Raw genomic sequence first — 13,030 nt, forward strand, 5'->3', positions numbered from 1 at the left:
GATAAAAAAATTATTATCTGTAATTCATTACACTCTTCTTTCTACTTATGTATATATTTGAAATTTTCCATAATAATGTAAATTGGATTAATCTGGAATCAGTATTCCAGCAGAAGTAACCTCAGAAATACTACCCAAGTTATACCCCACTTAACCCATAATGTACCAAGCAGAAGCAATGCATATTAGAAATCAAAGACTATTATTGTAATTTTCATAATTAAATAGTACACAAAAAAATGAAAGAGAAAATGGTGTTTTTTTTTAATCCTGAGTGTTGTGTTAAAAGAAAAACATTTCATGGGAGATGACAGAACTTTTGGACATTTCGAAGAATTTCCGAAATTGATTTTTATGTGTAATTACACTTTTAAAAACAGATGGGATTCAAATGTACTACAAATACAAGTTTGGCAATTAGAACAGCACAATTAAGCTATTATATATATAAAATGAAAAAAGACTTCATGAGGTAACATACCAAAAACTAAAAGAGAAAGTGAAAAATCAAAGGTATTACCGAACTCGTACGTACTTTCAAGAAACAAATTGTTTAATGATAAAATACAGTGAATGGGGAACAAACATGGTAGAAAAGGTGCTCAACATGCGTAATGTGGGATAAGCAAGGAAAAGGCAGTAGACCCAGAGACTAAATATACGTATCCATGGTAACACACCAGTTAAGGGCCACTTGATTACAGAGTGGCCTAACATACAGCAGGTTTTCAGTCAGTGAGAAATGAAATAATATGCAATAGGATGAGCTTCCTTCATATACTCCTTAACACTTACCTTCTACATGTCCATCAGCAGCTGGTATTTTATGTTTAATTTCTTTTTGTGACACTTGTTGAATATTATCCCTTTGTTGTTTAGTTTGTTGCATAGTATGGGTTTTCCAGAGTTTGCGCAGCTCTTCTACCTCTGTCTCTGAGTCCCGGTTTTGCTCCTTTGCCAGTTTTCCTTTGTTGACAGTTTGCTTTTGTTTAAACTCTGTTACTTCCGCATAAGGCATACTTTCTTTTTCACCATCTCCCTGGTGTAGTGAACTATCAGCAAGAAGAAAATTCTGGTCTCCATTACCTTTTATATTTGTGCTTTGCTCTTTAGGACCTGGTATCTCTTGACCTTTATCTGTAACCTGATCTCCTTCCTTTATGGCCATTTCAACATTATTTACATCACTTTGATGAGATGGAGTCCCAACTTCATTTGTAGAATGTCCATTGTTGAATTTTAAGTGACCAGGGATACTCTCAGACTCTGATATGACTGCCACACATTCTGTTCCAGTCTGACTGACAGTTTGCACAGATTCTGACGACGCCCCAGAAGACTGATCTTGCTGTGGCTCTACTGAGGAGATCAGCTCCTCTCGTATAGGAGAGAGCTCTGATTCTGTGAACACATCTTCAGAAAAAGATTCCTCAGTGCTTCGGGGGGCAGTGCTGGCACTATCATTTCCTACCTCACGGACTCTTGAGTCTATTTCCTCAGGGTTACTTCTTGTCGTTTTCTTTAAATGGCAGAAGTCTCTTACTGATAACTGTTCTATCTCTCTGTCAGTAAACAAAAATAAAATTTATTAGACTTTTAAAATTATAGCATTTCATTTTCCACAAACTTAATAAAACTAAATTTATTAAAAAAGCTTTTCTAAAGGGATATAGCGCACATCTCTTAACACTGCAACAAAAGCCTGACTAGTCATATAGACCAAATGGTGTGCATCGATCGCATGAGATCTGGAAAATAGCCCTGTAAGATTTCCTTGTAGGTATTCTACCTGCAGAGAATTGGATGAAGTAAGTTCTGAGTGAAGCTATAATCTAACTAAAATTTATTCATTAATTGATTATAAATAATAAGCTGAGGTAAAAGTTTTATTTAAATTTCCTAAAAAAAAAAAAAAAAATGCTGGCTACACAGTTCTTACTTGCATCCAAAGAAAGATTAAAATATATGGTTCAAATGCAATGCTTGAAACCAAAGTGAATGGAACTGGAGCAAAGTACTTAATAGGAGAACTCTCCAAACTACTAACAACAACTCTTAGTAACAGTACTAAGAGAGCTTGTTCAGCCAAAGAGTTTAAGCTGGGTCATAACTGGATCTAGATTTCCATGTTTAATGGCACTTTACATTTAAGCACTAATAGTCAAAAGTTAGATAGTTTAAGTTCTGGAAAGAGGTAATGCAAACATCCATACTATATAAGTCAACAATTTAAAATGATGCTTGCAAATAGTTTGTGACAAATGGAAATTCTATGAGTTCTTAGTGGGAAAAAAGTAATAATATTTATGCCTATGCAATATGAACCATGTAAAAACATGCTTAGTAAAGAAAGACTGGGAAGTAAGACAATCCAAGAATAACTGGCCGTTTCTGGATGGTGAAGGTAGGTAACTCTTTTCCTCTTGTTCTAATTATGGTATTTTTCAAATTTCCTATTACAAGGATGTATAATTTTTATAACTAGGATAAGTAAAATTAATTTTTTAAAAAATAATTAGTTGGAGTCTCATTCTTATCTCTGGCTCATGTGAATCTGATTCGTTTTAAGAAACACTGGCATCTGATTTATGCTATTAAACATGCCAATAGTGTCATCTACTGGTGGTTCACTCAAACTGCATGCATAGGATCTTGGAACTTGGGGAAAGTTTTGAGAAGCTGTATCCAACAGATTTTCTTCCTAAGACCCTAAAGTAAGAGATACAGTCAGCAAACCTAAAAAGAAGGTTATTTATTTTGATAAGTGTTTTACCCTTCAGAGTTAACATACTGAAAGGTTAAAAACTAATTTATGCCAAAGATGCTGCTACTGTTCAATACAGTAGCAGGACAATACCTCTGAAGCTAACCTTCCAAGCAATATGAAAGAAAACCAATCAAATCTCATAACTTATTTTAGCCATACATGACATCACTCAGCAAAATCACTTGCTTTATTTATTTGATTTAGTGCCAAGTATTTGTTTTTATCAACTGATAAGGCAAGATTCAAAGATATATCTTTTTAAGGAATTAAAAAAAGTATTTGGTGGTCTTTCCAGGCAACAATCTAAATGATAACACAGTGATTTGCAAGAGGAGTTCTAGAGTATCCATGCAGAATACTTACAGATGTCTCCGAGTAAGAGAACCCCAAAGTATCACAGTACAATGGGAAAGTGGAACAGTGGAGAGTGAATCTCACCAAACACTAGATAGATTAGACAGACAGGCAGGTAGGTAGGTAAGAAAAAATAAATAGGAAGGAAGGAAGTAGAAAGGATGAAAATTGATATGCAATAGATATGAATCCCCCTATCCCTCCATGCATGACTTTGTCAGCAGTTTAGAAACTGGCTTTACTTTAACTGATAATGATATTTATAGCCCGCAGGGATAATGACGGTGGCTATTTGTTTTTAAACTAGCTCTTGAAGACTAAATTTGTGTGTGTGTATACATATACATACACACATATACATATATATCTACATACATATATACATACACATACACACACATGTACATATGCATCTTCCTCTTTTAATCTAATCTTCATTCCTCCCAATAATTCATTCCTCTCACACCTAATAATCCGAAATCTGCTGAAGAGGACATGATGACCTATAAAAAGTAGGGATTAATGACACTTCTTAGGAATCATTTGTACCTCTAAAGATCAGTTTACCAACCCAAAATAATCTCTTTTGGGTGTAAGGCATAATGGAGACTGTCTGAATAAGGGATTTTAGTCTAGCACAGGTATACTAACAACTCATGTAGTAGTCTGCCTCAGAAACAAAAAATAACGTGCTCTTTTCCTTTGTACGTAGTTCTAGCCCTTAAGAGTTTAAAAACAAACAGCCACCATCATTTACATTAATAACATCATTATTAAAGTAAAGCCAGTTTCTACACTGCTGACAAGGTCATGTATGGAGGGATGGGGGGATTCATTTCTATACACATCAATTTTCTTCCCTTCTACTTGTCCTGATACCTTTTTTTATACACCTAGCTTCCATCTCTGCTCCTTTTATTTCTCATTCCTCCTTTTTCTCTCTGGTCATTACTTTGGTCAGTCATATTACTTTCAAGTTGTGTCTGACATGCAATCTCACACCTCCTCTATCAGCATCACACAAATTCCCTGATCAGTATATTCCAAAGGTGAGTCCTTACATTCATATAACTTCTGTTATTTTCCCCTATAGCTTTTACTTCTCTGTTGGAGAAGAGTGCAAATATATAAATCAATAAATAAAACCAAGTTGCTCTGGGTATAGCAATGTCAGGTCTTTGCTCAAGTGGCCTCCCCCAAATCTCATACCAAACTCTTCAAGCACTTCCAAGGAAAATTTGAAAACTACCCTTGACGATGACACTCATAGAGGTAATTTAGAATTTGGATGGTGTGTGGGGATAAAAAGGGCTGGTAAATGGTGAATTAAATGAGTTCTATAGGTTCCTTTTCAAATATCTGGTTCTCTGGCCAAATATACAAATACAAATCTAAAACAACTGTTAACTGTTCTAGGCATATTAAGAATAATATTTTAAATACTACATATACTTTTGTTTTAGAACTGGTAAAATGAAAAGTGGCTCTAGTAATACTAATAAAGAATATTTAAGAGCATTAGACCAGGGTCAATTATCTAGATGAAATAAAATTGCAAATGAGCATAAATACCACTCTTACATGGGTAGGGACTCCTTTATTTTGCTATCCAAAATTTCTCTGTACATTGCAGCTGACATCACCTCTTCCATTGGACACATGATGCCATATTCCTCACAGCCATTTTCTTGAACCAAGGGGTCAGTTTTATGTGGATCGAACATTATATTATTTGGTGTAACTAGCAGCACACCACTGACGGTGCCCTAAGGTGAAAAAAGAAAATAGTGTTTAATCTTCAAAGTTTAAATTTTCAAAAAGTATTTCAGCTACCTTCACTAACTTTCTTCTGATGTCAGGCCACTAAATATATACAAAAGTAGTACATTCGAGCACTACGATACTCTCATGAAAATGTTTTTAATTAAAACCCAAATTTCTTCAGTAAATTCTCCTCTTTAGCTGAGGCAGAGTACAAAGAATATCATATTTGTCCTAAAAACATCAAGTCTGGAATTCAAATTTGCAGCCTCAGTAAAATACTGAGTTGTACTTCGAAAATAACTTCAGTAAGATATGAAGGGATTGTAAAGTCCTGCAAGGCAAAGGCCACGTTTTTTACATAAATTTGTATAATGTGTTGTTCCTCACTATATGCAAGTATAGTTTCATGTATAAAGGCTCAATAAATGTACTGATAACTGAATCTATCACAAAAGGAAAAGACTATACCTTTAAAAGATCTAAAATACAAAACACAAATAAATAAAAAGTTTCCACTTTCAGTTGATTCTGCTATTACCCTACCATGTGCCCTTGAGCAAGCAAAGCCTCCGGCCTCAATTTCTTCATCTGTAAAATTTGGAAGATTGGTTGGATGATCTCTAAGGTACACGATTATCGTTTTGAATTTCACCATGAAAAGTTGTGAAATTTTAAATACATGCTCACAGAGAAACAAATCCTAACAGTCTGACCCTCTTATTTTACAAATGAGCAAACTAAGGTCCACAGATAGCCAATCCCACTAATATTAGCTAATATTTATTGATTCTTACGTATCATGCTTTACATCCACTACTGCTGTTCTTGATCTCGGCAGTCACAGCTCTGAGATGAGTATTACCTCCAGCTTATAGATGGGAAAACTAAGGCAGAGAGAGGCTAGGGAAATTGTAGTATTTTCCATGATAAGTGACACAGCTAGTAAGTAGCTGAGGATTCAAATGCCAGGGAGTCTGTGCTTCTGACTATAACCCCTCCCCATTCACACCACAAACTACAGTCTCTCCGAATCAAGTGCCAAACATTCCTTCATCCCATTTTGTGGCTCCCATTCCACTGTAGTCTGTAAGTGTAAATATTAAAAGTAGGCAGGACTCTTAAAATGGACCAAATAGTTACTTTGAAATTGTGCTGTCCTTTTTCTGAAGCTATTAAGGAAAAAATTAAATCCTGCTTAATTTGGTATCACACCCTCCTTCCAAGTCTACATTATGCTCTATAAATTTACCTAACTTCTTATTTTCTTAATTGGGGATATCTCTTCACAATTTATTTTTTGTTGTTGATGACAATACACAGCAGAACATACATCAATTCAACAACTTCTACATGTACAGCTCAGGATATTGATTACATTCTTCAAGTTGTGTAACCATTCTCACCCTCCTTTACCGAATTGTTTCTCCCCTATAAACATAAACTTATTGCCCCCCTGAGGTTACTATCTTTCAAGTTGCTGTTGTCAATTGGATTCCGTATAGATAGTTCTTAAAAGAGCACAATGCTCAAGGCAGGCATTCTTTATCAGTTAAGCTAAATTACTGTTTCGTTTTAAGAAGGCTTCAGGGGACATTTTTGGTTTGGTTTTAGCAGTGGTTTCAGGGTTAATGCAGTCTCCATGGCTCCAGAACTCTGGAGTCCATGAGAATTTGAAATTCTGTTCTATATTTTCTTCCTTTTGATAGAATTCTTCTATAGGATCTTTGATCAAAACACTGAGTAATGGTAGCTGGGCATCATCCAGTTCTTCTGATCTTGTAGCAAAGGAAGGAGTTTTTCATGGAGGCAATTAGTCACATATTCCATTTCTTATTTGTATACCTGACTCTCCTTCTTCCTCTGTTCCTCCAGGTCAATAAAGATCAATTGTTGTACCCTGATGGCTGTTTGTAAGCTTTTAAGACCCCAGACACTATGCAATAAACTAGGAGACAGAACAGAAGCACTAAACACAGTATTAGACCAATTAATTGGGATGTCCCATGAAATCATGACCCTAAACCTCCAAACTAAGAAACCAAATCCTGTGAAGTGTTTGGTTCTACATAAGCAGTGTCAGGATGGCTAAAAAAAAAAGAAAATAGCAAATGTTGTCAAGGATGTGGGGAAATCTGTGACCTTGTCTATTGCTCGTGAGAATGCAAAATGTATACAGCCATCATGAAGAACAATATAGCGGTTCTTCAAAAAACTAAAAAACAGCTACCTTAAACCCACCATTGAGTCAATTCTGGCTAAAGGAGACCCTATAGGACAGAGCGGAACTGCCCCATAGTGTTTCCAAGGCTGTAATCTTTACAGAAGCAGACTGCCACATCTTTCTCCCACGGAGTGGCTGGTAGTTCGTTTTGTACCACCAACCTTTTGTTTATCAGCCAAGTGTTTAACCACTGTGTCACTAGGGCTCCAAGAACTACCATATGACCCAGGGATTCTACTGCTAGGAATATACCCAAGGAACTTGAAAACAGTGATGCAAACAGACATATGTACACCAATGTTCACTGCAGTGTTATTCACAATAGCCAAAAGGTGGAAACAACCTAAATGATCATCAATGGATGAATAGATAAACAAAATGTTGTACATACTACAATGGAATGCTACTCAGCCAGAAAGAGAAATGAAGTCTTGCATGTTACAACATGGATGGAGCTTAAAGAGATTATACTCAATGAAATAAGTCAATCACAAAAGGACAAATATGACTTCACTTATATCAAAAGATAATAACAGGCAAACATATAAAAAAAAAAATTTTTTTTGTGGTTACCAGGGGCAGGAGGGAGAGGCAAAGGGGGACTATTCCTTATGCAGCATGGAGTTATTGTATTGAATAAGAGTAGGGTTGCACAGCCGATTCATGTAATTGCTTTCAATAGGTTGTATAGCTGTAAGAAGTCAAATTAGCAAAAGTTGTGTGACAGATATACTTACTTAATTTTAAGAACATAAGACATAAGCTATTACAGACACTAACCTTTTAAATGATCAAGTAGAAAGGAAAAGAAAAAATTCTACCAAAAATGGTCATCTGTTCACAAGTGAGAAAAGGTATTGTAGATATTCAAGATGATAAAAAATGTTTATCATTTATAGTAACTGCATACAAGATCAGAGAGAATGACTGTGTGTGTGTGTGTGTGTGTGTGTGTGTGTTGATGCATGCGTGCACGCATTTTGGCGAGGGAAATAGAATCGATCTGAAATTCTGAATAGCACCTCTTTTAGTCCAGATCATGGACCACCTAAATAAGGAATAACTTTATATAAGCCAAACTATTCATCTTCTTAATATTTTAATTAGATTCATATACATCTACATTAGTTTATATTTCTGGAGCACATGCCAACTCATGTCAAGAAGAGGTATGTTGTAGGGAACATTACCAGCGATAATCCAAGAAACAGATACTCGTTCATTGGTTCGTTACCCTAGCATTACTTATTATATATTACTTTGGAAGAGTTTCACAAAGGCTACGATTACTAGTTATGTATCAACTCGAAAGTACCTAGTAACAATTACTGAGAAGGCCCAGATATAATGATAATCTTTTTAACTCTCTATATACATTATTAATGCTATAATTTTAGTAGTGTAACTATGTAAGTCATTTGAAAAGCCTCTCAAAATTATGCTTCTACTTCCTGGATTAGAATGGGCTTGAAGCCCTACAACTTAACATCAGAGTAATCAATGTCCTAACGTTACTTTTCAGGAATCCACTCCTCTGCTCCACTACTGAAAAGATGCACTTGTGTACCCTTGCTTCCTTTCCTCCCCTTGATAATCGAGGACTCTATATAGCCAGGGTTTTTTGAGGTATTCTGTCAGATGCCATTCTCCATAAATCAAGAGTTGACCATGAGAAACATTATTTCCACATAAAATCAGTTTCAAAAAAATCTCGAGAAATTCAAGTACCTCCTTCATCTGCATGGTCTTCAGAAACTTTAAGCAACATTTTCTCTTTAGTGTTACTGTCAGTTCTAACCTGATGAACATAATTAATGTCACTGAACTGTACATGTAAAGATTGTTTAAATGGCAAATGTTTTGTTACCTATATATTTACCACAATAAAAAAAAGGGGGAGGAGTTTTTTTTTTTTAATTTTTATTGTGCTTTAAGTGAAAGTTTACAAATCAAGTCAGTCTCTCACACAAAAACTGATATACACCTTGCTACATACTCCCTATTGCTCTCCCCCTAATGAGACAGCCCGCTCTCTCCCTCCACTCTCTCTTTTCATGTCCATTTTGCCAGCTTCTAACCCCCTCTACCCTTCTCATCTCCCCTCCAGGGTGGAGATGCCAACATAGTCTCAAGTGTCCACCTGATCCAAGAAGCTCACTCCTCACCAGCATCCCTCTCCCACCCATTGTTGGAGATGGGGGAAGAGATTTTGTTTAAAGAAAAAATGATAACAATGTATTTTGGAGATTATAACATTTGTAGAAGTAAAAGGTATAACAATATCATAAAATCTGGGAAGGGAAAATTAAAATATACTACCGTAAGGTTCTTATACGTGAAGTGGTATAATACTAAAGTGAGACTATGATTTATTAAAGATAAATGCTATAAATCCTAAAACAATCACTAAAATAACAAAGTGTTAATGCTGATAAGCCAACAAAGGACATAATATGAAATCATAAAAAATACTCAGTGTAAAAAAAAGGCATAAAAACAGAAAAAGAACAGATGGAACAAATAGCAAGATGGTAGAGTTATACCTAGCCATGTCAATAAACACAGTAAAAGCAAAAATTATCTAAAGAAGCAAGATCCAAGTACATGTTGCCTACAAGGAACCCACTTTAAATATAAAGACACAGAAGGATTAAAAGAAAAAGAATAGGGGGAAAAACACATTAACACTAATCAAGAGAAAGAGAAAGCAACTATATTAGTAACTGTTACAGTAGATTTCAGACCAAAGAATATTACCAGGAATAAAGAGGGTCTTTCATAACGACAAATCAATTAATCAAGAGGACATAACAATCCTAAATGTTTTTTGGGTCTAACAGCAGTTTCAAAGTACATCAAGTAAAAACTTAGAGAAATGAAAGTAGAAACAAATTTGTAATGATAGTGGGAGATTTTAACAGCCTTCTGTCAAAAATAGATAAAACAAATTGATATGAAATCAGTAGGGGTACAGAACAACTATCATCCAACTTGACTTAACTGACATCTATAGAATACTCCACTCTACAACAGCAGAATATACATTCTCCTCAAGTGCACAGGTAACGTTTATCAAGATAGGTTGTATTCTGGACCATAAAACAAATTTCAATAAATTAAGCACTCAAATAGTAGTGAGCACGTTCTCTGGCCACATGGAATCAAATTACAAATCACCGGACAGGTATCTGAAAAAATCCTCAAATATTTGGAAACTAAAACACTCAAATATTTTATGGGTGAAGGGAGAAATTAGAAAGGGTTTTGAATGAATGAAAATCAAAGCACAGCACATCGATATTTGTAATAAAGCTAAAGCAGTACTTAAGGGAAAATTTATAGAATTAAAGGTCTGCGTTACAAATACTAGTAATTTATGAATTACGATTACAAAGTAATGATTATCATGTGTGACTTTTGAAGTCAATATCATATGATACAGTAGTCACTTTCTAAGCAATAAAAAAAAAAAAAAAGCAATACCTAGAGCTTATTTTCCAACTCTATGCTACTTTACTACATTCTCTTTTCAGACTAGAAGATTTTGCTTAGAAAAGCAGCAAGGTATGGTAGATAAAAGGTGGATTCAAACTGGGTTTGAATTCTGGCCATCATAGAGAAACTTTGGACCTATTAACCTTTTCTGAATTTTTTTTTTTTTCCCCTGTGAAGAAAGAACAGGACTCAATAACTCAAAGGATTATTCTGAGTTGATAAAATTAATACACCTCATAGGTACTCAACACATACTAGTTACCTTCCTATTTATTTCTTGTACTAAGCTTGTCAGACTTAGCACTCCAAAGAGTGTCCAGCAGTTCCAGCAGTAGTCTTTTTATATGTGCTTTTTGATATATTCTATCAATAGCAAATCAGCCAAGCATTATAACTTTATGTATATCCATCCCAATGCCTTTAACAATTTTAACAGCACACCAGATTTGTGAGCTGTGACCAAGAGCCACACTAATCCAAACTGATAGCATCACCAATACCCTTTGTAAACAGTAAAGACTTTACTGATGTTGGTATCTTAAAGTGTAAGTCAAGTTGCTATATTTTAGTAATAATAAACCTTGATAAAACATTTTCCCTAAAGAATCATTCATTACCTTGCCACTGGTAATGTATTTGCAATTAATTTTAAGAAATTTCTCAGTAAATGCTTCTTCCTCCTCAGAAGTTGAAGATACAACTCGTGTAGGTCGAATACCTGTAAAAGGAGATGAGGGAGTTGCTTCTTTCTGGTGGACTACATCAGGATTCTAAGAGGGGGAAAAAAAAAAGGCATCTCTGAGAACTAAATAAAAATAAGCACATTATGAAAGTCAAATGAATAGCCTTCCCTAGTAAGTGCTGTTCTTTTTCATCACAGTCTGGAGTTCAATCCAAAATAAATACTGTAAATACAGTTTTGAAAAAAAAAAAAAAAAACTTTTCTCATTCTTTTGTGTATGTGTATGTCTGTATGTGTAAACATAAGCTTTTATTTCTTTGAGATAAACGTCCAAGAACAGAATTGCTCAGTTGTACGGTAACTTCATGTTTAATTTTATAAGAAATTGCCGAACTATTTTCTACAGTGACGGTACCACTCTACATTCCCACAGCCAATGTAAGAATAATCTCATTTCTCCACATCCTTGCCAGCATTTAGTGTTGCCACTATTTTTTATTTTTTGCTCCTAAATGTTTTTTTTAATTTTGTTGTGCTTGGGGTGAAAGTTTACAGCGCAAATTAGTTTCTCATTCAAAAATTTACACATAACTTGTTTTGTGACATGGGCTGCAATCCCCACGTTGTGTCAGTATTCTCTCCCTTTCCACCTCTGGTTTCTGGTATTCATTCATACAGGTTTCCTGTCCATTCCTGCTTTCCCGTCTTTGCTTTTGGGCAGATGTTTTTCATTTGTTCTCATATCTTTGAAGAAGCTTGTTCCTCACACATGTTATTGTTTGTTTTCTAGGCCTGTCTAATCTTTGACTGAAAGGTGGACTTTGGGAGTGGTTTCAGCTCTGACTTAGCAGGTTGTCCAGGGGCCACAGTCCCAGGGGTTCCTCCAGTCTCTGGCAGACCAGTAAGTCTGAACTTTTTTTTCGTGAATTTGGGCTTTGTTCTGCATTTTTTTCCCACTCTGTCCAGGACCCTCTGTTGTGATCTTTGTCAGAATGGTCGGTAGTTGTAGCCCGGCACCATCTAGTTCTTCTGGGTTCAGGCTGGTGAAGGCTATGGTTCATAAGTCCTTTGGGCTAATATTTTCCTTATGTTTTTTATTTCTTTTCTCATTCTTACATCAGGAATTACTGGAAAGAATGGCACCTGTTTTCATGTTTAGTGCAGTTCTCAAAGACAGAACAGTGGGCGTTATAAACCCCACTGCCATTGGGTCAATTCTGACCCATTATAGTGCTAGAAAATAAACCCCCCAGATTGGAAGGCCCTCAAAATATGACTGGGAATGAGCTGCGTTCCTAAAGTAGAGTTGACTTTAATGATACAGATGGAGTAAAGCCTTCAGGACTCTTCATTTGCTTACATGGTAAGATTCAAAAGCTATCAACAAACCGTTTATGACTGCCCAATTACCCCCAAACCCAGTTAGCAAATACGTTATGTTATCTATTACATTACCACATTAGTTACAAAATATAGCAATGTACATTGTTAAATGTGTGCCTTAAGTGAAGATGAATCACTGAGGTTCCCTCAAGGTCTCAAATTCTACAATTCAGTATTTATACTAATCCCTGATTTGTTGATAGAGTCCTATTAAAAAAAATACATAAGATTAACTTAGCAAACACTCAAAGTATAATACAAAAGAGTACAACTTCTTTAAGAAAGACCAAAGCTGTCTGGATGAAAAATTATCAGTTCTCATTATTGCTTATATAAATGTACATTACCCAAAGTATCAGTATCT

General features: G+C 35.3%; 1 protein-coding gene across 10 annotated transcripts in view; it reads right to left on the minus strand.

Moving 5' to 3' along the window:
* The window catches only part of OXR1 (oxidation resistance 1), a 488,381-nt gene that overhangs the window by 36,940 nt on the left and 438,411 nt on the right, over positions 1-13,030 (minus strand). For 9 of the 10 annotated variants that reach the window (XM_049854290.1, XM_049854289.1, XM_049854293.1 and 6 more), the window contains 3 exons: positions 11,219-11,371; positions 4,703-4,887; positions 796-1,562 (listed from right to left, as the gene is read on the minus strand). In XM_049854290.1, coding sequence (XP_049710247.1) covers positions 796-1,562; positions 4,703-4,887; positions 11,219-11,371 — 1,105 coding nt within the window. The remainder of the gene's footprint in view (positions 1-795; positions 1,563-4,702; positions 4,888-11,218; positions 11,372-13,030) is intronic. The other variant, XM_049854295.1, reaches the window with a different exon arrangement.

The sequence above is a fragment of the Elephas maximus genome, chromosome 15 (assembly GCF_024166365.1).
Source record: "Elephas maximus indicus isolate mEleMax1 chromosome 15, mEleMax1 primary haplotype, whole genome shotgun sequence".
Classification (NCBI taxonomy): Eukaryota; Metazoa; Chordata; class Mammalia; order Proboscidea; family Elephantidae; genus Elephas; species Elephas maximus.